We start from the raw sequence: 27,459 nt of genomic DNA, 5'->3' as shown, positions 1-27,459 counted from the left end.
CCGCACTGGGCCCGGAAGCCATGCGAAAGCCGGGGCTGCTGGAGCCTCAGCACCTGGGAGGCTGCGGCGGGAGCACCATGAGTTCAAGGCCAGCCTGACGATGAAGGGAGGGAGGGAGAGGGGGCGGAGGAAGAAAAGCACCAGGCACTGAGAAACGACAGACCCAACGCAGCGGAGGAGGTGGGGCGCTGGGGAGGACCGCGGGTGGGGCAGAGACGGGGCGGAGCCGGGAGCCGGGGGCGGGGCATCGGAGGGGCGGGGTCAGGAGCCGGGGGCGGGGCATCGGCGGGGCGGGGTCAGGAGCCGGGGCGGGGCATCGGCGGGGCGGAGCCGGGAGCCGGGGGCGGGGCATCTTCCGTGGGCGGGGCCTGCGGCCAGAGTAGCCGGGATGGAGGCGGAAACGTATCGGAGGCGGGACGTGGCCCAAGGACTGGGCCTGAGAGGGGCGGGGCCCGCCGGCGGAAGGCGAGCCGTGCGTGGGCGGGCGGGCGTGGGCGGAGCGTCGGCGGGGGCGGGGCGGAGCGTCGGGGGCGGGGCCTGCCCGAGGCGCGCGGACGCCTGGAGGAGTCGCTCTCCGCCCGGCCTCGGCTCGGCCTCCCCGCGGCGTCTGTCAGGTGGGTCGGGCTCTCCGCCCGGCCTCGGCTCGGCCTCCCCGCGGCGTCTGTCAGGTGGGTCGGGCTCTCCGCCCGGCCTCGGCTCGGCCTCCCCGCGGCGTCTGTCAGGTGGGTCGGCCGCGGCTGCGGCGCGCGGACCCCGAGCCGCCCCGGGCGTCCTCCCGGGAGGCGCGGCGGGCGCGCGGCCCGCTCCGGCGAGGCCTCTTCGCGGCGGGCCCGGCGACCCGGCAGGCCCGGGGCGGCGAGGCGCCTCCCCTGCGGCTCTGCGCGGCGGCGACGCGGGCGGGCCGCGGGAGGGGAAGCTTCCAGAAGCCCGCCGTTCTTCGCCTTCCTAGGGCCGAGCGGCACCTGGCGGGGCGGGGCGGGGCCGGGGGGGGGGGAAGCCGGGGCCGGGGGGAGGGGGGCCGGGGGGGGGGGAAGCCGGGGCCGGGGGGAGGGGGGCCGGGGGGGGGGGGAGCCGGGGCCGGGGGAGAAGCAGGGCCCGGGACGGGGCGGGCACAGGACCCTCAGCGGCAGCCTAGAGTCCGTGCGCCGCGCCCCGCTGCCTCCCGGGGCGGCTCGGGGTGCAGAGCCTGGCCCCGGGGCTGTGTCTGTGGACTCGGGCGTGGGTGCTGTGCTGTGTCTGTGGACTCGGGCGTGGGTGCTGTGCTGTGTCTGTGGACTCGGGCGTGGGTGCTGTGGCTGTGTCTGTGGACTCGGGCGTGGGTGCTGTGGCTGTGTCTGTGGACTCGGGCGTGGGTGCTGTGGCTGTGGCTGTGGACTCGGGCGTGGGTGCTGTGGCTGTGTCTGTGGACTCGGGCGTGGGTGCTGTGGCTGTGGACTCAGGCGTGGGTGCTGTGGCTGTGGCTGTGGACTCGGGCGTGGGTGCTGAGACTGTGGCTGTGGACTCGGGCGTGGGTGCTGTGGCTGTGGCTGTGGACTCGGGCGTGGGTGCTGAGGCTGTGTCTGTGGACACGGGCGTGGGTGCTGTGGCTGTGGACTCGGGCGTGGGTGCTGTGGCTGTGTCTGTGGACACGGGCGTGGGTGCTGTGGCTGTGGACTCGGGCGTGGGTGCTGTGGCTGTGGACTCGGGCGTGGGTGCTGAGGCTGTGTCTGTGGACACGGGTGTGGGTGCTGTGGCTGTGTCTGGACTCGGGCGTGGGTGCTGAGGCTGTGTCTGTGGACATGGGCATGGGTGCTGCGGCTGTGGACTCGGGCATGGGTGCTGTGGCTGTGGACTCGGGCGTGGGTGCTGTGGCTGTGGACTCGGGCATGGGTGCTGTGGCTGTGGACTCGGGCGTGGGTGCTGTGCTGTGTCTGTGGACACGGGCGTGGGTGCTGTGGCTGTGGACTCGGGCATGGGTGCTGTGGCTGTGGACTCGGGCATGGGTGCTGTGGCTGTGGACTCGGGCGTGGGTGCTGTGGCTGTGGACTCGGGCGTGGGTGCTGTGGCTGTGTCTGTGGACTCGGGCGTGGGTGCTGAGGCTGTGTCTGTGGACTCGGGTGTGGGTGCTGTGGCTGTGGCTGTGGACTCGGGCGTGGGTGCTGTGGCTGTGTCTGTGGACTCGGGCGTGGGTGCTGTGGCTGTGGACTCGGGCGTGGGTGCTGAGGCTGTGTCTGTGGACACGGGCGTGGGTGCTGAGGCTGTGTCTGTGGACACGGGCGTGGGTGCTGTGCTGTGTCTGTGGACTCGGGCGTGGGTGCTGAGGCTGTCTGTGGACACGGGCGTGGGTGCTGAGGCTGTGTCTGTAGACACGGGCGTGGGTGCTGAGGCTGTGGACTCGGGCGTGGGTGCTGGGCTGTGGACTCGGGCGTGGGTGCTGAGGCTGTGTCTGTGGACACGGGCGTGGGTGCTGTGGCTGTGGACTCGGGCGTGGGTGCTGTGGCTGTGGACTCGGGCGTGGGTGCTGAGACTGTGGCTGTGGACTCGGGCGTGGGTGCTGTGGCTGTGGACTCGGGCGAGGGTGCTGTGGCTGTGTCTGTGGACTCGGGCGTGGGTGCTGTGGCTGTGGACTCGGGCGTGGGTGCTGTGGCTGTGGCTGTGGACACGGGCGTGGGTGCTGAGGCTGTGTCTGTGGACACGGGCGTGGGTGCTGTGGCTGTGGACTCGGGCGTGGGTGCTGTGGCTGTGGACTCGGGCGTGGGTGCTGTGGCTGTGGACTCGGGCGTGGGTGCTGAGGCTGTGTCTGTGGACACGGGTGTGGGTGCTGTGGCTGTGTCTGTGGACTCGGGCGTGGGTGCTGAGGCTGTGTCTGTGGACATGGGCATGGGTGCTGTGCTTTGTCTGTGGACACGGGCGTGGGTGCTGTGGCTGTGGACTCGGGCGTGGGTGCTGAGGCTGTGGCTGTGGACTCGGGCGTGGGTGCTGTGGCTGTGGACTCGGGCGTGGGTGCTGTGGCCGTGGCTGTGGACTCGGGCGTGGGTGCTGTGGCTGTGGACTCGGGCGTGGGTGCTGGGCCCCTGCTGGGCTGAGAAGGTTGGGTGGGGCAGGCAGCAAAGTCCCTGTGTCCCCGGAGGCCGAAGGGCGGGCGACTGGGGTGGGGGGAAGGGTGGGGAGGCCCAGCGAGGCCCGCGGGGTGGGGGGGACTGCAGGAGCTGGAGGAGGCCGTGGGGCCTGACAGGGCCTGACCTCCGGGAAGCAGGGGTGGGATGGGTGACAGGGCCTGACCTCCGGGAAGCAGGGGTGGGATGGGTGACAGGGCCTGACCTCCGGGAAGCAGGGGTGGGATGGATGACAGGGCCTGACCTCCGGGAAGCTGGGGAGGGGCAGGGCAGCATGGGAGGGGCAGGGCGGGAGACGGGGCCTGTCCTCCGGGAAGCATGGGAGGGGCCAGCGGGTGACCGGGCTTGTCTTCCAGGAAGCATGGGAGGGGCGGGCGGGTGACCGGGCCTGTCCTCCGGGAAGCCCGCCGAGCACACCTGCGACCTGTACCGAGAGCCACATTGCTTTTTGCAATTGCCGTCTGTAAGTGTGATGTGCTGAGGGCGGCCGTTCCTAAGTCAGTGTCGCCCCTTCCCTCCCATAGCAGGTTTTCAGCAGGGTCTAGCCAGCACCACCGCTGCGGGTTCACCCTCTGTCCTTCCCCTTCCCCTCCCAAAGACAAAGGAACAAAGCAAGACAGAAAGGAAAAGAAAAGAAAAACCACCTCTTGTTTCCATTTCCTGGAGTTCATGTCTGTAACCACTGTTTTATGTGATCAGAGGCACAGAGGCTTTGCACCTCTGTGAGCCTCCCCTAACGTTTGGAAGTGAAGTCTCATTCTAGCAGGCTCCAACATCCACACCATGTTCATTTCACCATGTTCTCTTTTCATGTTCCTTCCTGAGCAGAGCTGAAGATGTGGAACAGGTGCTGGAAGCTCTCTTTGTGTTCTAATTTTCCAGGGCTTGCCTCTCATTGTATGGGTGTGATCCTTCCTTCCTCCTTCCTTCCTTCCTTCCTTCCTTCCTTCCTTCCTTCCTTCCTTCCTTCCTTCCTAATTTTCCAGGGCTTGCCTCTCATTGTATGGGTGTGATCCTTCCTTCCTCCTTCCTTCCTTCCTTCCTTCCTTCCTTCCTTCCTTCCTTCCTCCTTCCTTCCTCCTTCCTTCCTTCCTTCCTTCCTTCCTTCCTTCCTTCCTTCCTCCTTCCTTCCTTCCTTCCTTCCTTCCTCCTTCCTTCCTTCCTTCCTTCCTTCCTTCCTTCCTAATTTTCCAGGGCCTGCCTCTCATTGTATGGGTGTGATCCTTCCTTCCTTCCTTCCTTCCTTCCTTCCTTCCTTCCTTCCTTCCTCCTCCCTCCCTCCCTCCCTCCCTCCCTCCCTCCCTCCCTCCCTCCCTTCCTTCCTTCTTTCCTTCCTTCCTTCCTTCCTTCTTTCCTCCCTCCCTCCCTCCCTTGTCATTGAAGGATTAAGATGTTTTAAATTGGAGGAGAGGTTGCTATGAGTGCCTTGTGATTGAGCGTGCCAATCAAGTTCAGATGCATTGGTATTTTTTAAGCAGGTCCCCCGCCTCCCCCCTGCCCTACCACCCGCCTGGTATGGTTTTTTTTTTTTTGGGGGGGGGGCTGATGCAGTGAAAACAGGGCCTTGTTTGTGCTACCACTGGAGCTGCACCCTCATTCCCTTACAGAGACACGTTTAGAAGTCTTTCAAGAATCGAAGTTAACATCTCAAGGTAATCTTTGGCAAATTAAATAACCTGAGCTCAAAAAAGGCCATGTCTGGTCGGGGCTAGAGGCACTGCTCGGTGGCGGTGTCACACAGGGGAGAGAAGGCTGTGTCTCATTGTCAGTAATGAGTGTAATACAGGCGTACATTAAAACAAATGGTGATGTACAGAGAAGTTAGTTACACATCAGACTGTGTCACCCCTTACAGGTATACATTTTATTGTACTTGTGTTTCTCCCTCTTAAGTATACATTTATATGTTAAAGCTATACACATATAGTTATCAAATCAAATAATACTAAGCAAAGTATCACTATGAGTTTGTGTTGAGAATCAAACCCAGGGCCCCCGGCCCTGGCTTTGTTCTGTTTTTTGTTTGTTTGGTCATGGGCTTGAACTCTGGGCTGGGTGCTGTCCCTCAGCTCTTCAGCTCAAAGTGAGCGCTCTACCACTTGAGCCACTGTGCCACTTTGGTTTTCTGGTGGTTCATTGGAGATGAGAGTCTCATGGACTTTGCTGCCTGATTGGCTTTGAACTGGGATCCGTAGGTCTCAGCTTTGTAAGTGAACGTTGGCAAAGTCTGCTTGATTTAATGGTTGTCTGAGTGTGCTCATAGATGCCTTTGCTTTCAGAATGAGAGATTATCTTACTTCCTGCCCAGTCCACCTACATAGCAGAGATTTCATAGATTGCATATTTTGTAGAATAGTTTTTGGTGCCAGATGTTGACTTTTTATGTACCAAATTGTTTCCTGCAAATGCCATAGTTTTATTATTTATTTTTAGTTGTTGTTATAAAGGTGGTGTGTAGAGGGGCTGCAGCTCTGTCAGTCAGGTGAGGAGTATGTTTCTTTTTGGACAGACCCCTTCTCTGCGCTCTCCCAGTTTTCCCCTCGGTGCATTGGACTTTCAGGGGAGGAACAGAACAAAAGCTCACCAGTTAAGAGTGAATCTGGTTGTGACTTTTAATTGATGAATAATTCAGGCTGTTTCTCAGGCAGGTGATCTTAATTGTGAGTCCTGCTATCCCTTCCAGTCTTTTAAAGATTAAACTCTAGACTTAGAAAAAAAATCACAATTCAAAAAAATTGGACAGTGTTGAGGATGAAAGCCAGTATGTCTGCAGGCTAGTCTAGTGCTCTGCTTCTGAGCTGCAGCCCTGGCCCTTCTGGGGTGTTCTTTACCTGATTCTATCATTAGTTAACTCTGGGAGATAGCAATGATTTGGTCCTTTGCCAGTGGGTATAGCCCAGTAGTGGAGTGCTTGCCTGGCGTGTGTAAGACTGGGCTCTGGGCCCTCCTTCCGAGAAACCCCACCTAGGACTACTAGAAAGTTAGATTTTTGCTGATGTCAGAGACTCCCATCCATCCTTCTATCCCACAGGAAAAGAAATAGCAAGCAGATCAGGGTTGTCTGAACTGTCCAGGACTGACCTGGGTTCAGACCTGGGGGAGTCAGGGCAAAGGTCCGAAGTCAGAGTCCAAGGAGAGTGAAGAAGAGGCAGTAAGACTGGCAGCCGGGGAGGGCGCAAGCTCCTGGGCCTAAGAGACCTGGTCAGCCACTCGAAAGAGCTGCCTGGGAGAGAGCAGCCACCAGCCAGCCGGAAGAGAGGCTCGCGTGTGCTTCCCTTGTTTCACACACACACACACACACACGTGTAGATAACACACACACGTATACATACACATGTATGTGTGTGCATCACACATATACATATATATAACATATACACAGGTGTACATAACACACATGTATTCATAAAACATACATGTGTACATAAAACACATATATGTATGTAACACATACACATACGTATACATAACATTCACATACACACATACATAACACACACATATACACACCTTGGGAGTCAAACCCAGGGTCTTGTACATGCTAGGCAAGCACACTACCACTAAGCCCCACCTCAGCCCCGAATAGTACGTGTGTATATTTTATTACTTTTAAGTAGTTATACAAAGGGCTTTCAGTTCCACGACTCAGTTTATAAGTGCAAAGCATCTTGATCCACGTTCCCCCTTCTGTCGCTCTCCCCATCCCATAATATATCTTATTCTCAGAGAAAACACGGGTTGAGTTTTTCATGAGGTACTTGCTAAGTACCTGCTATACCCACAGGAGACATGGACGCCGTCTCTCTGCTGCTCTCACTCAGAGAAGTGAATCCGTGACTGGGCCCTGTCGTGACTGGGCCCTGTCGGGGCGCCTCTGTGCATGGATGGCAGCGTGTGGGAAGGGAGCTTCCGGGTGCTGTGAAGCAGCAGCATGTCTTGGTGGGCTGGGTGAAGCCAATGTGAAGGTGCTAGCCCAGCATCCCGGGCCCTGAGGTGAGGTGGCCCTGGACCCCCCCTCCAAGAGGCGAGAGGAAAATCAAAACAAAGACTGGAGTCTTGGGATGCAGGGCTTAGAGTGGCCACCATCTCCTGGGCAGCTCTGCCACACAGTGCGCTGGCCAGCGAGCCCAGGGCTTCCAGGGCTTTCCTTGGGTTGGGTGCAGGCAGCTGTATTGCCAGCTCTGATGGCAAATGGTGCCAGACAGATGGACGTGACGCGACACCTTTATTCTGTGTTCTGGGCACCCGCGGGAACACGTTCCCCAACTGTGTATGGCACATAACCCTTTGTGGGCTCTGCTAGGGTAAACCGAAATGAAACTAAAATGATGTCTGCTCCTCTCTGGCTTCCCACCGCCTTTCTACAGCTATTTGCTCCAGTGTAATGAGAAACTTCCTTTTTTAACTTACATTTTTAATCAATGATAAAAGTCTGAACGATTTCCACATTTGTGTTGTTCAGCACATTTATATTGTGCAATCATAGTTACTCTCTGTCTCCAGAACTTCCTTGTCTTTCTAAACGGAGACAATAAGCCTTGAACCAAACAACAGGCCCTCCCCACACACCTCACTGTCTTCTGTCCATGTAAGTGGACGACTCTGGGAGCACCGTCTGGAGGAAGGCGGCTTCAGGGCTCACACAGCGTGTGTTGGAATCTCCTTCCTGCGTGGGCACACCAGATTTTCTGTTGATCTGCTGGTGGACACTTGCTTCCTGCATCTGGTTACTTCAGATAATGATACTAGAACCTCCCGTTCTTTTGTGGGCATACTCTAGCAGACTTCTAGATCATTCCATGAAATGGTTGATGACAGCCACTTTTTTATTTTTAGTCATGGGGCTTCTGGTTTTCTGGTGGTTCATTGAAGATAAGAGTTTCACCAACTTTCCTGCCTGGGCTGGCTTCAAACCATGATCCTCAGATCTCAGCCTCCTGAGTTGAGTAGGATTACAGGTGTGAGCTACCAGTGCCTGACTCCATGTTTTTTTGTTTTGTTTTTGGGTCTGGTCGGGGGACTGAACTCTGGGCCTGGGCGCTGTCCCTCAGCTCTTCAGCTCAAGGCTAGTGCTCTACCACTTGAGCCACAGCGCCACTTCTGGCTTTTTTTCTTTTTGCTTATGTGGTGCTGAGGAATTGAACCCAGGGCCTCAGGCATGCAAGGCAAGTGCTCTACCATTGAGCCACCTTCCCAGCCCCCTTTTTGTTCTTTAAAATGCTGGTCCTAGGGCTTGAACTTGGCCTGGGCACTATTCTTGGTGTGTGTTTAATTGAAGTTAAGTGTGTCAAGCTAGGTGATGGTGGCTCACGCCTGTAATCCTCACTATTCAGGAGGCTGAGATCTGAGGATCACATTTCAAAGCCAGCCTGGGCAGAAAAGTCCGAGAGACTCCTATCTCCAGTAAATAACTAGAAAACCGGAAGTGGCGCTGTGGCTCAAGCAGTAGAGTGCTCGCCGTGAGCTGAAGAGCTGAGGGATAGCTCCTAGGCCTAGAATTCAGGCCCCACGACCAAAAAAAAAAAAAAAAAAAGTGCCATGGACTTTCCTGCCTGGCCTGACTAAACCATGATCCCCAGTCTCCTGAGTAGCTGAGATCACAAGAGTCAGCACCAGAGCCTGACAGCTACTTTGACAAGGGACTTAGGTTGGTTTTCTAGCGTCAAGACCAAGGTCTCCCAGCAAAACTGGCCTACAGGGTGGTACAGAGGAAATGTAAGGTAATTGGGGAACTGAGTCAGAGAGACTGAAGGCACAAATGGACAATGCAGCCATCCTGAAATACGGTAAGCCGCAGGGACACCAGCCAGCCCAAGGCTTCCTCATGAGACGTCCACTCGCTATTTTTAGTGGCCATCCAGAAAAGCCAGCCATGGCTTCTGCAACCGTCAGTCCCAAATGGCCAGGATTTGGTCGATTTTTTTATTAGTGCTTTTGTTGTTTCCAAGTTGGGATCAACCAGAGGAGGACAGAAAGGCCCCAGGTGGATGGATGGGTTGGGGACTGGCCTGCAGGCCCCTTCTCCCCCACACGCGCCTCCCGTCACAGCCATGGGAGCCATGCCCTTTGCGCCGCTCATTCGCTCATTCCTGGCCTTCATTTGTCCCAGGAGTGAAGCACACCTTCACATGTTCCCAGGGTGAGGCCAGGTGGTGGCTCTCAGGTTTGGTTTCCTCCCTTCAGCCAGGAGGCCTTGGGGAGATTCCCAGAGCCGGCCCTGCTGCTGTGAGCCCCTGCCGGGTGCTCCTGGTTCTGTCCCCGGCCCAGGGGAGGTTTGCCCCACTTCTCTCTCAACGCAGAGTAAGAGTTTCTGAAAACTTGCCAGAGCTTTATTGGGTAAGCAAGCGGGCAGGCAGGCAAGAGAGGCACTCTGACTGTGGGTGCTTCCAAAGGGGGAGACGTCACGGTATTTATATGATAAAGGCAGGGTCTGACTTAAAGTTATGCAAATACAAGTGTTTATCTTTGCTTTTTTTTTTTTTTTTTTGGTCAGGGGCTTGAACTCTGGGCCTGGCTGCTATCCTCAGTTCTTCAGCTCAAGGCGAGCGCTCTACTGCTTGAGCCACAGCGCCACTTCCAGTTTTCTAGTGGTTAATTGGAGATAAGATTCTTTTGAATCATGATCCTCAGATCTCAGCCTCCTGAGTAGCTAGGATTTCAGTCATGAGCCACTGGCACCGGCTATCTTTGCTTTTAATTATCTTCATTTCTGGGGCTAAGAACTGTGATCCTCAGATCTCAGCCTCCTGAGTAGCTGGGATGACAGGCGTGAGTCACCAGAGCCTGGCTTGCTAGTCGCTCTTGATGGTGTACGTTTACCAGGTGGGCTTGGGTTGTCCCAGATTGGCCTGTACTTTAAATGCATGATGGGCATCCAAATGTGATGAGTTCTGTTTACCCTTGAGGTAAAGGGTGCCTCCCACCACGTGTTGTTCTTGGAGATGAGCCATTTTGCTTCTCTAGGGTACTTTTTTTTAATGTGCCTTTCCCAAGCTCGTGGTTTTTCCCCTGGTTAATTAGAATTAACTAGGCCTAAATCTAGATGGCTCTTTCCTTCTTCCTGTCTCCTTCCTCCTCTCTCCTTCTTCCTTTCTCCCCCTCCTCTTCCCTCCTCCTTCCTCTATTCTTCTCTCCTCTCTCCCCCTTTCTCCCCTCCCCTCCCTCCTCTCTCCTCCCCTCCCCCTTTTCTCCCCTCCCTCCTCTCTCTCTCCAGATCCCTGGTCTAGGTGGATGGATGCCCTACTTTCTTTGTTGTTGTTTTGGCAGTAATGGGGTTTGAACTAAGGACCCTGTGCTTGCCAAGCTAGTCATCTTTCAGGTGGGGGCTTCCTGCCAGGGCTGGGACCACCACAGGCACCCTGCAGACACGCACCGCTGTCCCGGCCTCCCTCCGAGGAGATGGCACACACGGACTCTTCCGTCAGGCTCCTGTGGGGCTAGGAGACGGGTTCAGCGCTGTACCTCCCTGTAGCATGAGGAGAGGAGTTGCAGACTTCCTGTCCAGGGTGGCTCTCAGCCTCCCAGGAAGGTGGGATTTGGGCTCATTTGTGAGCCACCAGTGCATGGCCCACCAGCTTTTTTTTTTTTTTTTTTTGGTCCGTGGGGCTTGAACTCTGGGCCTGGGCGCTGTCCCTCAGCTCTTCAGCTCAAGGCTGGCACTCTACCACTTGAGTCACAGTGCCACTTCTGGTTTTCTGGTGGTTCATTGGAGATCAGAGTCTCATGGACTTTTCCTGCCCGGGCTGGCTTTGAACCGCGATCCTCAGATCTCAGCCTCCTGAGTAGCTAGGATTATAGGCGTGAGCCGCCGACCAACTTTTTTTTTAATGTCAGTTGTGGTGCCTGAACTCTGGGCCTGGGCACTCTCCCTCAGCTCTTCAGCTCAAGGCTAGTGCTCTACCACTTGAGCCACAGTACCAGTTTTGGCTTTTTCTGCTTAATGTGGTGCTGAGGAATCAAACCCAGGGCTCATGCATGCAAGGCAAGCACTCTACCACTGAGCCACCTTCCCAGCCCCTGAATTTCCATGGAAAAGTTGCCAAAAAATATATATTTAGTTTGTAAAATAATCCTTATGCTGTGTCGCCCGTCTGCCTGATCTGTGGGTCAGTGTGGGTGAGGTCCAGTCTTGTTGGGGACGGGCTGTGGGTCAGTGTGGGTGAGGGTGTCCAGTCTTGTTGGGGACGGGCTGTGGGTCAGTGTGGGTGAGGTCCAGTCTTGTTGGGGACAGGCTGTGGGTCAGTGTGGGTGAGGGTGTCCAGTCTTGTTGGGGACGGGCTGTGGGTCAGTGTGGGTGAGGGTGTCCAGTCTTGTTGGGGACGGGCTGTGGGTCAGTGTGGGTGAGGGTGTCCAGTCTTGTTGGGGACGGGCTGTGGGGCAGTGTGGGTGAGGGTGTCCACTCTTTTTTTTTTTAATTTTTTTTTTGGGGGGTCCGGTCGTGGGGCCTGAACTCTGGGCCTGGGCGCTGTCCCTCAGCTCTTCAGCTCAAGGCTAGTGCTCTACCACTTGAGCCACAGTGCCACTTCTGGCTTTTTTCTTTTTGCTTATGTGGTGCTGAGGAATAGAACCCAGGGCCTCAGGCATGCAAGGCAAGCGCTCTACCACTGAGCCACCTTCCCAGCCCGAGGGAAGTGTGGGTGAGGGCATCCAGTCCAGTGCTTGCTTCAGACCTGGCAAGTCATAGCACTGAGGACTCCAGGTGTGCACCAAGGCTATGTGGTAATGGGGACCGGGGCACCCTCCGTCTTCCCGTGAGTGGGTGCTATGGGTAACAGCCGCCCCCTGTGCCTCTTCCAGGCCCTTCCGGGACCCTGTGAGCCAGAAGTGAGTCAGCACTCTCCAGTACGGCTGTGCCATGGACCCTGAGGTCAGCCTCCTAGGGCTTTTGGGGGGGGGCGGGGAGGGGGGAGGAAGCCAAGGGTACGGCTGTGCCATGGGCCCTGAGGTCAGCCTCCTAGGGCTTTTGCGGGAGCCGGGGTGGGGGGCGGTGGAGGAAGCCAAGGGCCTCTGCTCTTGGGGTGTGCACATTGGTGCCGGTCTAGGTCAACTCTTGCAAAGTAGCCCTGCCTGCAGGGGTGCCTCAGACCTGCAACAGAACAGGGTTCTGAAGGACCTGAGCCCCACAGCAGCTGGAGGGGCTCAGGGTGGTCTGTGGGTGTCCCTCGGGGCTTCCAGCCTGGGACCATGGTGGTGGCACAGATGTGGCTGGGCAGAGGAGACGGGGCCTGTCCTGTGTGTGTGCTTGCCACCTTGTAGACCTGCCTGTCTACGGGGGCTCTCTGGGGGCCACCGTGGCCGCTCTCCGGTCCAGGGCATGGCTCCCTGTCCACACCCCGCCCTCTCTCTGTCTTTCAGTACAGGAGGGTGGGCAGAAACACCCAAGGTGAGAAGTGACACACAGCTGGGTCAGCAGAGCAGCCTCCCCTACTTTCCTCTTCCTTCACTGCCATCACAGAAACCCGTTGAAGATATCTGACTCAAAGGTTACATGATAAATATATACAACAAAATGTATCACTTTAACTTTCCCTACACTAGCAGCACGTATGTTATATAAAACAGTCTGTTTCCTTGTGACATGTCCGACACGTTACTGCTGACTATTACGGGGCATATTAACTGCATCTGTGCAGAAGCCCTCCCCACTGAACTCCAACCTCTCACCCCACCCAGACGCTGGCCCCCCCACTCTCTCCCTACAACCCCGGGTGCCTACCTGCTAGCACGGGCAGAGGCCGGGGCTGTGGAAACCACGCGGCACTAATCAGGGAGCTTTCACAGGCTTATTTCCTCAGTTTTTTTTTTTTTCTTTTTTTGGTCAGTCGTGGGTCTTGAACTCTGGGCCTGGGCACTGTCCCCGAGCTCTTCAGCTCCAGGCAAGCGCTCTACCACTTGAGCCACGGCCCACTTCCTCACAATTGCTAAAGGCAGAGTCTGCAGTCAGGGTTTCATGGGGCAGGTTCCTCAGGGGCGAGGAGGTGTTCTGGCCTCTGCCCTCTCTGGCTGCCGTCTGTGCTTGGAGTTTCCCAGCTCTGTCTTTACACTTGTCTCTATACCTGAATCATCCTATTCAGACACCGGGGGGCCTTCACTCGGGCCTTGACTGGATTACATCTGCAAAGACTAAGTTTCTGGATAATCTAGACGTTTCCCACGGTGGACCCCGGGGGGTCAGAAGGGCAGCTCTCCCTCTGGCGTGTGTGGTGCCCCGTCCTGGCCCGGCCCCCACAGGCTTCCCTGACCCCTTGTCATTGTAGGTCAGCAATGCTGCAGGCTTCGGGAGTGAGCGCATCACAAGCCTTCTGGTGTTTGGCTTCCTCCAAAGCTCCTCGGATGAGTTCCGGCAGGAGCTTGACACGTTGGGTCATGAGCTGTTTGACGGGGCTTTGCCGCAGCCGTTTTGTGCTGACGACGACGAGCTGCAGACCGACGGCCTCCGGATCAGCCGCTCCTACGGGAGAATAGAGGCAGGTAGGCTCCTGTGCATCTCCATCCCACACCTGGACTGGCCCTGCTGGGGCCTCTCCACGCAGTGTCCCGCTCAGCCTGCGGCCACCCCAAGGGCCTGTCCCAGAAAGGCTTGCGCCATGGCTTCCCGTCCTGATTCTGTCTGGACCAATGGAGAAGGCTGATTTTTGTCAGTTGTGGGGCTTGAACTAAGAGCCTGGGTGCTGTCCCTGAGCTTTTAGGCCAAGACTAGAGCACGTTGGAGCCACAGTGCCATTTCCGGTTTTCTGAGTGGTTGATTGGAGAGGAGTCTGACAGACTTTCCTTCCCTGGGCTGGCTTAGAACCATGACTGTCAGACCTCAGCCTCCTGAGCAGCTTCAATTACAGGTGTGAGCCATGGGTGCCCAGCTAGTGTTTTTTTTCCCCCTGTCGGTCGTGGGGCTTGAACTCTGGGCTTGGGCGCTATCCCTGTGCTCTTCAGCTCAAGGCAAGCGCTCTACCGCTTGAGCCACAGTGCCACTTCCAGTTTTCTAGTGGTTTGTTAGAGATAAGAGTCTCATGGACTTTTCCTGCCCGGGCTGGCTTTGAACCGCGATCCTCAGATCTCAGCCTCCTGAGTAGCTAGGATGACAGGCGTGAGCCACTGGCACCCGGCTCTAGTGTATGTTTTTATAGTAATTTTGCATTGTATGTACAGTCTTGCTGCACTTTTACTTTCACACATACTCTGCCTTGTGCTGATCTGTAAGATGATCGGCACACTGAGTATTTCTGAGCCTCACTTGAGAATAAGGAACTGAGGCCCAGAGCATTGACAATGGTCCTCATGAGGCTGGTTGGGCAAGGTGGAGGGGTTCTCAAGCCAGAGCCCCGGTGCGCTGGTCCGTCACGCCTCGGCCTTTTGCTTTTCTGAGCCGTGTCCCCACCACTCAGCTTTTTTGTTTTTTTAAGTTGGGTCTTGCTAATTTTTACCTTGTCCAGCATTGTATCTCAGCCTCCCGAGCAGCTGAATTCACTCCTATGTCCCTGGTGCTGCGTCTAGGTGGGCATCCTAAGAGAACAGAGGGTGTGTGCAGGCCCCTTCCCTCCCATGCCCCGCCCACAAGGCCCACGGGTCAGCTGGCCTTTGAGACTCAGACCCTGGTTGGGATGGGATCACTGCCCTGAGAACCAGTCATCCAAGATGCTACTGCCCTCTGGTGGTTGTGCAGAAGGCCAGCAGCCAGCCCTCCAGGCTCTTTAAACCCTGTGTGAGGGGTTGTGGCAGGTGTTCTGTGCTAGCCGCGATGTGTCTTCTGGACGGCCCTCAATGGAATAAAAGCCCCGCTCACTTTGGGAGGTGTTTGGCAGAGCGGGCAGGACTAGCTTCATCGCCAGAAAGACTACACAGCAGGAAAAGCTGACTCTTCTCATGCTCTCCACACCACCCCCCTTCCCCTTCAGATGGCAGAGCCTGGCTTGGCCAGTGGCCTGTGGGGCCACACGCTTGACCATAGTTGTGCTCTGGGAGAGTGTGGGCCTGTACAAACAGTCCCGCACAGAGCTTGAGAGCAGGGTGAGAATAGCACGTGTCCACAAGGACCAGATGGGCCGGGCGTGGCTGCCGAGGTGCTGAGCTGGTGGCTAGAGAAGGGTGTGCACACAAGAGCTGGAGACACACAGGGGCAAGTCAGCACTGGGGGTGCAGGAGGGAGCAGGTGGGCAGCCCGGACTGCACAGGGCTGGGGGGGCTCTGCGGCTGGCGTGCAGCTGGGCTGGGGGACAGGTGGGAAGGAGAAGAGGCATGGCATAAGCCAGAGCCCGTGGGTGGGAAAGCCAGGACTTCCGGAAGGCACAAGGAGTCGTGGGAATTAAGTCAGAAGGACTTGAAGGCCAGACAGACGTGAGCACTGGAGAGGTCCTGTGCAGGGAAGTGTGGGCTGTGTCTGTGAGGCAGCACCAGAGTCCAGACCGCAGAGAAGGCGGGGTGGCCGGGTGGTAGAACACTCACTGGCTGCAGGGAAGGCTTGTGTTGGGTCTCTAGCAGTGCAGAAGTGCAGGCAGCCAGCCAGACCTGGAGCGCAGGCTCGAAGGTCTTCCCACTGCCCCCTGCCTTCCTTTTTTTTCTAGGTGTTGATCCTGGCCTTGAACTCGGAGGCCTCATTTGCTCATTTGGCTTCTTCACTCAGAGCTTGAACCATGCCTTCAGTCCCAGCTTTTTTAGCAGGCTGAGGGAGAGTAGTCTCTTGGACTGGTCTGCCTGGGCTTGCTTCGAACCTGTAGCGCCAGGCTCAGAGGGAACAGAAGTGGTAGAAATTTCTGTCAGCCAAGTAACTGAAATTGGTAAAAGTGTCTGAAGGAAGGAAGATGAGGAAGGGGCGTGCCCGGTGTGGCGGAGAGGCTTTCTGAGGGGAGTGGTGTGAGGGGAGGTGGCCAGTCCCAGACAGCTTAAGAAGGGTTTAAGTGAGACAGAACCAACCCTGCCACACCCACCGCAGCGGTGGGAAGCGCCGGGGCCGACCCCTCCGGGCCCCCTGGCCGTCCGCTTCCCTCATAGCATGGAGGAATCTCCTTGCACCATGGCTCAGCTGAGGGGACCCCGCGGGCGGACGCTGGAGCATGCCGTGGCGGCGGTGGCAGGCATGGAGTGGGGCTGTTATCTGGATCTTGTCTTTGCCGCCCTGCAGATTCTGAAAGTCAGGATGAAGTCATCCGGAGCATCGCCAGGCACCTGGCCCAAGCCGGGGACGAGATGGAGCACCGCATCCGCATCCACCCGGGGCTGGTGAGCAGTCTGGCCTCGAAGTTCATGGACCGGAGCCTGAGGGAGGAGGTGAGTCGGGAGTGGGGCTAGCTAGCAGTGCTCGTCCAGGGCTCCTTCCGTAGTGCTCCTCCCCGTGTCACGGCGAGCAGTCGGCTGAGCCAGCACACATGCCATGTGCGGGCCTCTCCACACAGCAGCGGCACACTGCCTCTCAAGTGCTTCTTCCTACTCACCTTTCAGGACTTTTTTGGGGGGCAGTTGTGGGGCTTGAACTCTGTCCCTAAGCTCCTTTTGCTCAAGCTTAGTACACTCCCACCTTCTTTGTCAGTCGTAGGGCTGAACTCTGGGCCTGGGCGCTGTCCCTCAGCTCTTGAGCGCAAGGCTAGCGCTCTACCACTTGAGCTACAGCCCCACTTCTGGCTTTTTGTTTATGTGGTGCTGAGGAATCGAGCACTCTACCCCTGAGCCACCTTCCCAGCCTGCACTCTGCCACTTGGAGCCACAGTACCACTTCCAATTTTTTGAGTGGTTAATTGGAGGTAAGAGTTTCCATGGGGATCTTTCTGCCCAGGCTGGCTTCAAACCATGGTCCTCAGAGCTCATCCTCCGGGGTAGCTAGGATGACAGATGCGAGCCACCAGTGCCCAGCCATTCTCGACCATCTTCAAGAGGGAAGAATGTATGTGAGCGGCGTCTTTCTCCCTGCAGGACAGAAGGAACTGCCTGGCTTCTGCCCTGAAGGACGTGGGTCAGGCCTACCCTAAAGACATGGAGACGGAGAAGGCCACCCTCATAATGGCAATGCTGTTGGCCAGAAAAGTGGTCACCCACACACCATCCTTGTGCCGTGATGTCTTCTGCACAACAGTGAACTTTATTAACCAGAACCTACTCATCTACGTGAGGAACTTAGTCCGAAATGTAAGAGCCCATGGTGGGGGCGCGGTGGGGCCTGTGTGGTGTCAGCTCTGGTGTCTGTCTCAGTAGGTTTCTGTCTTGCTAGAGCTCGAGCCCACAGTGCCAGCCCCAGTGTCTGTCCCACCAGATGTCTGTCTCGCAGGAGACTGGGGAGGTGAAGGTGCCCCTCAGCACTGATAACCCTAGCAGAAGTGCAGGGCATCAACTTTTTTTTTTTTTTTGGGGGTCCAGTTGTGGGGCCTGAACTCTGGGCCTGGGCGCTGTCCCTCAGCTCTTCAGCTCAAGGCTAGCGCTCTACCATTTGAGCCACAGCGCCACTTCTGGCCTTTTCTGCTTATGTGGTACTAAGGAATCGAACCCAGGGCCTCATGCATGCAAGGCAAGTGCTCTACCACTGAGCCACCTTCCCAGCTCCATCACCAACCTAATTTAAAAAGCATGGTACTGGGCCAGGTTCTGGTGCCTCAAGAGCCTGAGAGCTGAGACTCATGGCTCAAAGCCAGCCTGGGCAGGAAAGTCCATGAGACTCTGATCCCCAAGAAACTAGAAGTGGAGGTGTGGGTCAAAGTGGTAGAAAAAGGCTCAGGACCAGAACAAAACCCACCAAAAAAAAAAAAAAATGCTATAAAAGACGTAGCTCAAGTAGAGCACCTGCCAGAACCACACCAATAACATGCTAAGGATGTCAGAGACACCAAGAGAAAGGAACAGAACCCCCGAACCAGGGAGCACATCTGTCCTATAACCAAGGTGTTAAAAACCAATTTAAGCCAGAACCTGATGGCTCATGCCTTTAATCCTACTACTTAGGAGACAGATCTTAGAATTGTGGTTCAAAGCCAGCTGGGGCAGAAAAGTCCGTGAGACTATTATTTCCAATGAACCACCAGAAAACCAAAAGTGGAGCTGTGGCTCAAAGCAATAGAGCGCTAGCATTGAACACAGAGTTCGGGGACAGCACCCAGGCCAAGTTCAAATCCCATGATGGACATTTAAAAAAGAAAAACCAGTTTAATGATAATGTATCTGCTGCAGAAGCCAGGCAGACCTCCTCCTCTGTGGGTTTTAAAAACACTAGGGAGCAGTGGGCCCGGGGATATGTCGGTGTTTGAAACCGCGGTATCTAACCCTCTTGGTAACTGACAGACCCTCAGTAGCTGCCCCTACTTGTGCTATGGTTGTCGGTTATGTAGGTGATTGTATAGATGCAAAGGTGAAGTCGGGCTGCCCGGTTGCAGAGAGCGAGCCAAGGAAGGTCTTACCCAGAAAGCTCTTCCCAGGGAGTCGGGCACAATGCCAGCAAGAACGCAGGGCACCTCCTGAACCCCAGCAACCTGGGAGATGGCAGCGAGGAGATGTGTGCACTGCAGGGATCCAGCAGTGTGTGCACCGTTGGCTGTGGCACCAGATCCTGGTGGGAATTTGGTGGTTAATTCTGCCACTCTTCCACCCTTGCACAGGAGGTAGACTGACGGCATCCCACAGAAGCAGGACTGGCTGAGACTGCACAGAGACAGAGCACAGCTACTGCCATCGGAGGGACAGCTGTGGCCACGTTACCGGACAGCACGAGAGGACAAGCCCTGGACAGGAGTCACTGCCCTGGCTGTCAGGCTGATGTTTTGGGCTGGTGACCCATTTAGCCATTTCTGCACTGTGATGCTCACAGTAACAGCTGACGGGGCCCGCTGCGAGACAGCGCCCAGATCTACAACCTTGTGCCTTCTCAGCTGCACAGGTTCTCGCTGGAAAATTAAATGAGAAAGCAGGCTGTAAGGCAGAGGGGGAAAAAAGCCACAATTTTTGTTTAAAAAAGTTACTGTTTAATCATTAAAGTACAATGGGGCACAGTCTTAGAGCAGTCACCTGTCTGAGGAGGGCAGGGCTTGGAGAAGTGCTGGACCCTACAGGTGAAGAATTCCGCTCAGTAGGGAACCTCCCCATCCCAGGAGGTAAAACCCATGGGGCACAGAGGTTTAGACCAAGGTACTGGTCTCCGACCACGGGGACTGACCACACACAGGGGTCTAGCTGTTTCACTTCCCTTTGGAGCGGGTTAAAGGTGCAGGTGAGGCCAGGCCGTGTCAGCCACAGCTCCACGGGGGCGGCCAAGCGCGTGTTTTCTCTTCAAGGCTTTCATAAAAATTCTAAGCCGATGGAGAGCCAGAAGCTACTGTGGGTGTCCTATATTAGCCTTTTCTTTTCGATTGTACCTCACGCCTGGAAGCTAAATTGGGAAGGTTCAAAGGTGAAAGCGCAGTTCAGCAGCTGGGGCTGGCTGCAGCCGGGTGGTAGACAGAGGTGCAACATGCGTGTGTAACATCCGGAGTCCTGTCACCAGCAGCTGAAGAGGGCACACAGGTGGAGGAGGCCACAGCAAACCCAACTCACTTCAGGGAGGACCAAGGTAACAAGGGAAGGCGTCCGGCCAGAGACACCCACTGGCCTCTGTCCCCATTGGAAGCTAGAACTCAGGCCACACGTGTCACTTCTGACAGCGGTGATTGGGGTGGGGAGCAGGTGAGGAGTAATGAAGTACTAAGAAACAACAACTGTTACCAAGCCCAATCTCTGCTCAAGAGGGTAAATTCACAGCAGAGTAAAAAAATCACTCTCCAACAGTCAGCACCAAAATACACACCACTGGGGCTGGGCTGGTCTCCATCCGACCTGGGAGAAAGGGACAAACGCTAAAAGCAGACAGGTGCCGGTGTCCAAGAGCCACTGCTGAGAATGATTCCAGTAACAGCTGCGTCTCACGCTTTGCAGTGGGTTTTTAGGGGTTTCTACAGCTCCATTGCTCATGTTCCTGCACAGATGTTCTTTGGTACACACAGCGGTCATTGCAATCAGTTTTCAGCAGGGGACAGAAGTTCTTCCCAAAGCAACAGCTTAAAACATCACCGCCAAATCTAAACTAACAGAAGAAATCTGAAAAGGCAAGTAAGACAAGTGCCAAACCACCCTCTCACGCTTTCAGTGGGTCACGGCTGTCCCGTCTGGTGTTCCAGAACAGGTCTGATGTGCTTTCTTGGTTGCTAAGACTCTGACCCCTTCTCCTAAGCTAAAGAGAAAATCCAGGCACCACAGTTCCTGCTGTGAGCCTGCGCCAGCCACCACGGCGGACGTGACCACTGTGGCTGTAACGTGGGAGGTGACTAGTTCAGAGAATTTCCTCCTGCTTGAAAAGTATATCCAGTTCTAAAAATGTGCATCTTTGGAAAGATGCACATTTGGTGAGGGTTACACTTCTGTGCATTCATTCAAAAGGTCAAGACCCAGCAGAGCTGGGAACATCCCAGGGGAGGGGGAGTTAGTTCCAGCCTAGGAGGGGAGGGTACCGGAGCCAGTAACAACTGGGTTTAACCAAAGTGGAGAGAGGCACTTTGCGTCTGAAGGGAGGGAAGACCACACCAGCAGGAGTGCACACTGGTGCCGGCCAGTGGCCACGTACACGACACACTTGCTACGCGTCCTCACAAACAGGTACCATTCAAACCCCAGCAGGAAGGCCACAAACAAACCAGCAGCCCTGAAACGTTGTCAGTGTAAGTCACACACTCACCAGTCTCTTCAGGGGGTGCAACAAGCACCAAGTCACGAAGAAGGGTCCCCAGAGAAGGGAGAGCTGGGTGAAATCCTGAGCCCACTGCTAACGTCACAGGACACGGCCTGGTAAACATCCCGAGCCCGTTCAGACCTGGGCGGTGGCAGCTGGCTGGGGCACCGGCTGTGTAAACACAAACACTGGCAAAGGCCGTGTGTGATGATGGGGTGGCTTCCTAACCACGTTCCCAGCTCTCCACAGAGCTCCCTGCAAATGAGGCAGCTACCCAGAGTTGGCAACGCACAACAAAGGTCACGGCGTGGCGTGGCGTGGCGCTGCTGTGGATGGCAGTGGGCTGGGTGAGCCGTCGGCTGACCAGCAGTGCTCAGACGCCGCGCCCCCCGGCCCCCCTTGCTGCTCAGCAAGGGAGAGACTCAAACATGAAATGGAAGCCTGGCACTGGTGGCTCACACCTGTCATCCTAGCTACTCAGGAGGCTGAGATCTGAGGATCGCGGTTCAAAGCCAGCCGGGGCAGGAAAGTCCGTGGGACTCTGATCTCCAATAAACCACCAGAAAACCGGAAGGGGCGCTGTGGCTGAAGAGCACAGGGACAGCGTCCAGGCCCAGTGTTCAAGACCCACAACCAAGGGGAAAAAAGTGAAATGGAAGACAGGCCCTGCTGCTGCTCCACCTGCCTCGCGGTACCTGGGGATGACCTCGTTTGTCACACTAATGAGCACAAGAATTTAATACATTAAGAAACCTCCCAAACCATCACCAGCAACCATGGTCTGGAGTCCCAGTTTCCACGCTGGCCGGGCAGGCGCTCCGCCACTGGAGCGAGCGCCATCTATCTTCCTCAGTTTAGGTTTAGCCTCACGTTTCTGCCCAGGACTGGCCTGAGATCCTAATCCTCTTCTCTGTGCCTCAGTGTAGCAGGGGCTACAGGCGCACAGCGGCCACCGAAAGGAGGAAGATCTTGCTACCTTTTCTCCCTACTGGTTTCAAACCACAGTCGTCCTCCTCTGCCTCCCCAGCCGCTAGGCTGAAGGAGGGCGGCCACTGCAGCGTGAAGGGAGGAGACGCCCAACGCGGTCAGGAGCTCTGGGCTTTCCTTTACGAAACACAGAAAAGGGCTGTGGCTGCTTCTGCATCATCTGCCTCCTGAGGGAAATGAGCAAGCCATTCGCAGCGCCTGCCAGAGCCACACAAAGCAGTGACTACAAGGGGGCACTAGGCTTGGAGTCCCGGAGGTGTCGGGGCCTCTTGACTTCCTCACAGTGCGACGTGGGAAGCTGTGGCAAACTTCAGCGTGCAAGTGTTGCACACGAGTATCCGCAGCGTCTAACCCCCTCGAGCCCCGCCCAGAGACGGTGTAACCAGCCAGGGCAGGTCTGCGTCCTGACATCTGATGTCAGTGCAGTGATGCCGAGCACTGTTGGGTGCCAGACTGTCCCTGGTCCTCGTGCTAAGAGCGATGGCCACGTTCCATGAGAGAGGAGTTTGAGTGGAAATACATAGATTGTAAGACGAACACATTCTCACCTATAAAACTTAGTTCTTTAAATAATTGTATCATGCTTTGGAGAAGAAAGCAAGAGCAGGCATTGCTGTCGGCTGGGGTCCGCTCCCCAAAGACAGGCAGGCCGTGGCTTCACTGGTAAGAGAACACCTCACAGGCAGGAGAGATCTAGAAAAGGTTTGGGTGGGAGCTGCACAAACCACTGACAGTGGTTCTTCAACCAGAATGTTCTCTAGCAGGCAGTGACCATGTGTCGTCCTAAGGCACAGTTGGTACGGACAGGATTGTCACTTCAGTAGGTAACTGAAGCTGGTGTTCTTTAATCCTGGTTCTCTTCACAGGAAACCGCTGGCGGTTGCCAGGTGATTAGAATCCGTGACATTCAATGAACGGCACAGCATCACCACCAAGGGGCTGCGGCAGGAGAGGGCTGGGAGTTCAAGGCCAGCCAGGGTACAAAGCCCCGTTCCCCAGACAAAGAATTATGCCAACAGGCTGAGCATATAGCTCAGCGCAGGGCAGGGGCCTGGTAAACAAATGAGCCCTCAGTTGTATTCCCAGCAAAGAGGGGGAGGTGAGAGAACATTCTAGAACCAGCAAAGCTTCCTCTGTAGCTCCCAAGGACAGTGTTTCACTCTCAAATCTGGTATCTGTCTTTCCCTAACCAACTTACATGTATTCCAAATATATTTCGTGCTAAGTAAGTCAGGGGGCAAGAAGAACGGTAGCCTGGAGCTCTGAAACGGAAGGAGCTGGATGTGATGGCTCACCCCTGAAATCCTAAACTGAGGAGGCCGCGATCGGACCACGGTTCACAGCCAGCCTGGGAGACAAACCCACGCAACTCTCCTCTCCACTTAATGAGCAAAAGGCCGGAAGTGGAGGTAGGGCTCAAGGAAGAGGGCCAGGCAATACTGAAAACCGCTACCGCTAAGTGAGAATTCAAGGTCCAGTGTTCAAGCCCCAGTACTGGCGTGCATGTGTGCACACACACACACAAAAACAGGAGAAAGCAGAAAAATAACTGTTTCCGCCATGTGACTGCAAGGCAGGGTACGGTAGGGCATGCCCGTGACCCAGGTCTCCTGCGAGGTTGAGGCCAGCATGGGCTGCACATTTAGACCTCGGGCGGGGACGGGGAAGAGGGACAGGGGAGCAGGGACGCCCTCTCCCGTGGGGACCAACACCTCCAGCCAGCGAAGCCGACAGAACACCAGCTCTCACACTCCGGAGGCTAAGGTCTGACTGTGCTCTGAAGCCAGCCTGGGCAGGAAAGTCTGTGAGACTCTTCTCTCCAATCAACCACAGAAAAAGCTGGAATCCTCTGTGGCTCCAGTGGTAGAGCGCTAGCCTTGAGCAAAAGCAGCTCAGGGACAGCGCCCAGGCCCTGAGTTCAAGCCGCACTTGGCCAGATTCCTTTACACGAATGCTCACTAGGTGAAATAAAGCAGCAGTCAGCTCAGAATCGCACCTCCTTCTCACACCGACCCTGCGGAAGACAGGATCACGCACAAGCCTGAATTCACAATTCAAATGTGTCACCACTAGAGGAGTATTAAAAGCAAAACCAGTCACAACTCACCAGGCTCTTGGCTACGCAAACATAAACATGGCAATTAGAACACAAGAGGCCTAAACCTCACCACCAGCCCCGTGGGCCGCCCCGAGCCCTGAGCACGGCAGGGAAAAGCTGCGGGACAAAACACACTCCTCTCCTCTTGACCAACTGCTAAAAGTCTTCAGGGATTTGTTTTAAAAAAAATGGGTGTCTAAGCCAGGAGCCAGTGGCTCAGGCCTACAGACCCGAGCTACTCGGGAGGCTGAGATCTGAGGATTGTGGTTTGAGGAGACTCTGAAACTCTTATTTCCAAAAAACAAAGTCAGTACGGGCAGGAGAGCCTGAGACTCTTATTTCCAAACAAAAAAACAAAAACAAAAACCACTCAGAAAAAACTGGAAATGGTGCTGTGGCTCAAGTAAGTGGTAGAAGGCTAGCTCCGAGCACAAAGCGGCTCAGGGACACTGCCCAGACCCTGAGTTCAAGCACCAGGAATGGCAAAAAAACAAAATGTCAAAAATGAAAGCACATTTAAAACATCAGATCTTGGTGGTGAGAGCAGGTAAAGTGCTTTTATTATACACTCGGCATTCCGGAAGTCTCGTGTAGCTAAGGTAAGTCTGAGGAGTCTCAGGAGGTGTGCCCTGCAGGAGCCCTGCGGCCCTCAGGCACTGACCGGGCACTGGCCTCCCCAAGGGACCAGGCCCAGTGCCGGATCTGGTTCATGACCCCAGCATGTGGGCTGAGGCCTCTTTCCTGGACACTAAAGGCCAGTGAGCAGCCTGACTTGCAACTCAAGCCTTTTCTCCCCGTTCTGATTTCAATGACACTTGGGATTAAAGTAATAAAATGACCCTTATCACTGGATCTCAAAGATCCTATTTAGTAAGGCTCTGACCTGGCTGGTTCTAGAAGTCCTCGGAAGGCATTGTTCACCACATGGCATGAGGCATCCAACACTGGAGGCCGGACCCTGGGAAACCACACCAACCCCACCGCGGGCACGGCGCATCCCTGCCCGGGAGGAGCCACGGGAAAGCCACCAGGGCGGGGTGGACACTGAAGAAAGGCCACAGCCCCTAAACGCATTGCGTGCGTCCTTTGAAAGGTTCCTAACGGCAGCAGAAGCTGCTGGAAGCATGGGGGACGTAGGGTGTGCAGAGTATGGGCAAGGCCCCCGCAGATCGGGGAGGGGGACGGGGGGGATGGGGGTGGGGTGGGGATGGGACGGGTACCTGAGAGCCAGAAGGGCAAGGCTGTGGGAACACAGCCTGGTCACGGGAAAGACAAGGACTCCAGCCAGCTGAATGGCCCTGGAGCCTGAGGATGCAACCCCAGGCTCTCGCGCCTCGAACCTCTCCCTTTAAAGCACGGCGGGGGAGGGGGAAGGGGAGGGACGACTCACGGATGGGGACAGGATGGGACAGACGGGAGACACCTGGCAATGTCTGAGACACTTCTGGCTGACCTTGCTGCGTGTGGGCTGTGGGGGGCTGGCCACGCCAGCCCCTACGCCGCCCAGATGGCCTTGGAGGGGGCACAGCGCTCAGTGCCAGGTGTGGGACGCTGTCATCACTCACGAGATGCGGAATCCAGCGTGAGCCAAGGCCCTGGCGCCCGGCCACGCGGCCCCTACCTCAGCCCTACGTGCGACCCAGCTGCTGCTTGCTGAGCGGAAAGCCAGTCCCCAGGGCATTCCGCAGTGCACCCTCCGCGGCTGGCAGTTCAAATTCCACACGGGGTGAGGGAAACCTCGGATCCGGTCATCATCGTCCTCTGCTCCAGAAGCAGCTACTTTTTTTTCAGCGCCAAGGCCACTCCAAAGGCCACTGCCAGGACAGCCACAGCGGCAGCCCCTCCAAACAGCAGCGTGGCCCTGCCCTCGGGGCCTGGGGCTGCCCGGGCCTCCCCACCGGGACTCTGCTCCTCACCCAGCGGGGCGGGGGGCCGCTCTCCCTCCACGTCAGCAGCCTCCTCTGGTGCTGCCTCCGCCTCTTCTTCACAGAGCTCCACAAGCAGAGACGGGACGGGGCTAGCCGGCTCCCTGGCAGCTGCTTCTGTGTGGGGTTCCCTGGCCTCCAGCGAAGGGGCAGTGGTGTGTGGACGCGGGGTGGCGGGGAAGGCAGCCTGGGGGTCCCGGGAGGGCACGGCCGCCCCTGCCCCCTCTGGGACCTCTTCCTTCTCCACATGGACAATGTCTGAGTTAGACGAGTTGTTCTCGCTCTTCTCGCCAGCGCCATTACTATCCAAGCTCTTGACCTCTTCGGGATCCATGGCGATCTGCTGCCAGGACTCAGGGCCCAAGGACACGGGCAAGCTTTCTGTGTGCCAGCTCTGGCTGGCCGACAGCGAGGCCGGGAGGCTCTCGCACTGCCAAGAAGTGGTCACTGTTGGAGACTCCGGGGGACTGACCTGGCCAGAGTTGTCACTGGGTAGGATATAAATGTCATTGCTGTCTTCTGCGATGAGGCCGGGGTCTTCCTCCTCCTCCGGCTCAAGGCTAAAAACGGTACCCTAGAGAAACAAGAAGAGAGTCAACATAAAGCCTATTCTGGGACTTGAACTCAGGGCCTAGGCCCTGTCCTTGAGTTCTTGTTCAAGGCTAGCACTTGAACCATAGCTCTGCTTCTGGCTTTTTTTTGGTGTTTAATTGGAGATAAGAGTCCCACAGTTTCCCTTCCTGGGCTGACTTCGGACCTTCAGATCTCAGCTTCCCGAATGGCTAGGATTACAGGTGTGAGCCACCAGTTTCCAGTAGTATTTTAAAAAGTTATTAAAAGCTGGGTGCCAGTGGCCTGTAATCCTAGCTACTAAGAAGGCTGATATCTGAGGATCCCAGTTTGAAGCCAGCCTGGGCAGGAAAAAGTCCCTAACACTCTTATCTCCAAAAAACCGATAGTGGTGCTGTGTCTCGAAGTGGTAAGGAGCATTAGCCTTGAGTGAAAAAGCTCAAGGACAGCGCCGAGTCCCTGAGTTCAAGCCCCACGGTCAACAAGAAAAATAAAAGCTAAACTGAAAGAATATATTCTTCCCTGAAGTTCTAGTGTTAAGTATGTTTATTTAGACCTAAACAGTTTCTGAACAGAATCCATTTATTTGAAGAACAACACAGAGGAAGAATTTTTGAGGCATGCAACTGACAACTGGAAATGTGGATTTTATTAAATGGCAAAGGCTAGTCACTGAAGTCCGATATATAAAAAATAATTAGAGGGCTGAAGGCACTGACTCAGACTGCCAGCTGGACAAACAAGACAAGCATGTGCCAAGACCTGAGTTCAAACCTCAATACCAGCACACACAAAAAAAATTCTAATCACAGCTGTGCTTTCAGAAGTAACGCTGAGAGGCTGCGGGGCTAGCGGCGTAACAGCGGAAGGACTTGCCGGGCAAATGTGAGGGTCTGAGCTGGGGTCTGAGCGCGGGGGAGGGGAGGGGGAGGGGAGAGGGGCCCGCTTGTCTAATATCCACAGCAGAGTATAGTGACTGACACACACCCCAATATCCACAGCAGAGTATAGTCACACACACACACCCCAATATCCATAGCAGAGTATAGTCACACACACAAACACACACACACACCCCAATATCCACAGCAGAGTATAGTGACTCACACACACACC

General features: G+C 56.1%; 2 protein-coding genes across 3 annotated transcripts in view; one reads left to right on the top strand and one right to left on the bottom strand.

Annotated features, from left to right (window-relative positions):
- The first annotated feature begins 579 nt into the window (after positions 1 to 579).
- Positions 580 to 19,054, top strand: LOC138816395 (BH3-interacting domain death agonist-like). Its single transcript, XM_070006105.1, has 6 exons — positions 580 to 722; positions 11,892 to 11,961; positions 13,352 to 13,565; positions 16,210 to 16,355; positions 16,995 to 17,207; positions 18,665 to 19,054. Exons 2-6 carry the CDS (start codon positions 11,950 to 11,952, stop codon positions 18,674 to 18,676), a joined length of 597 nt encoding a protein of 198 aa, XP_069862206.1. The 5' UTR covers positions 580 to 722; positions 11,892 to 11,949; the 3' UTR covers positions 18,677 to 19,054.
- The window catches only part of LOC138816394 (bcl-2-like protein 13), a 30,278-nt gene continuing 21,823 nt past the window's right edge, over positions 19,005 to 27,459 (bottom strand). For both annotated transcript variants that reach the window (XM_070006102.1, XM_070006103.1), the window contains exon 7: positions 19,005 to 26,347. In XM_070006102.1, the coding sequence (XP_069862203.1) occupies positions 25,625 to 26,347 (723 nt within the window). In that variant the 3' untranslated portion in view covers positions 19,005 to 25,624. The remainder of the gene's footprint in view (positions 26,348 to 27,459) is intronic.

The sequence above is a fragment of the Dipodomys merriami genome, unplaced genomic scaffold (genome assembly GCF_024711535.1).
Source record: "Dipodomys merriami isolate MVZ:Mamm:240054 unplaced genomic scaffold, mDipMer1.0.p SCAF_696, whole genome shotgun sequence".
NCBI classification, from domain to species: domain Eukaryota; kingdom Metazoa; phylum Chordata; class Mammalia; order Rodentia; family Heteromyidae; genus Dipodomys; species Dipodomys merriami.
Note: the sequence above shows the minus strand (reverse complement) of the source record. Positions and strands in the feature narration are given on the sequence as shown.

What these genes read in the sequence shown, in the direction of transcription:
- LOC138816395 (XM_070006105.1), top strand. An exon ending in CTACGGGAGAATAGAGGCAG is followed by an intron (nt 13,566 to 16,209) that starts GTAGGCTCCTGT and finishes GCCGCCCTGCAG; the next exon opens with ATTCTGAAAGTCAGGATGAA. An exon ending in ACCGGAGCCTGAGGGAGGAG is followed by an intron (nt 16,356 to 16,994) that starts GTGAGTCGGGAG and finishes TTCTCCCTGCAG; the next exon opens with GACAGAAGGAACTGCCTGGC.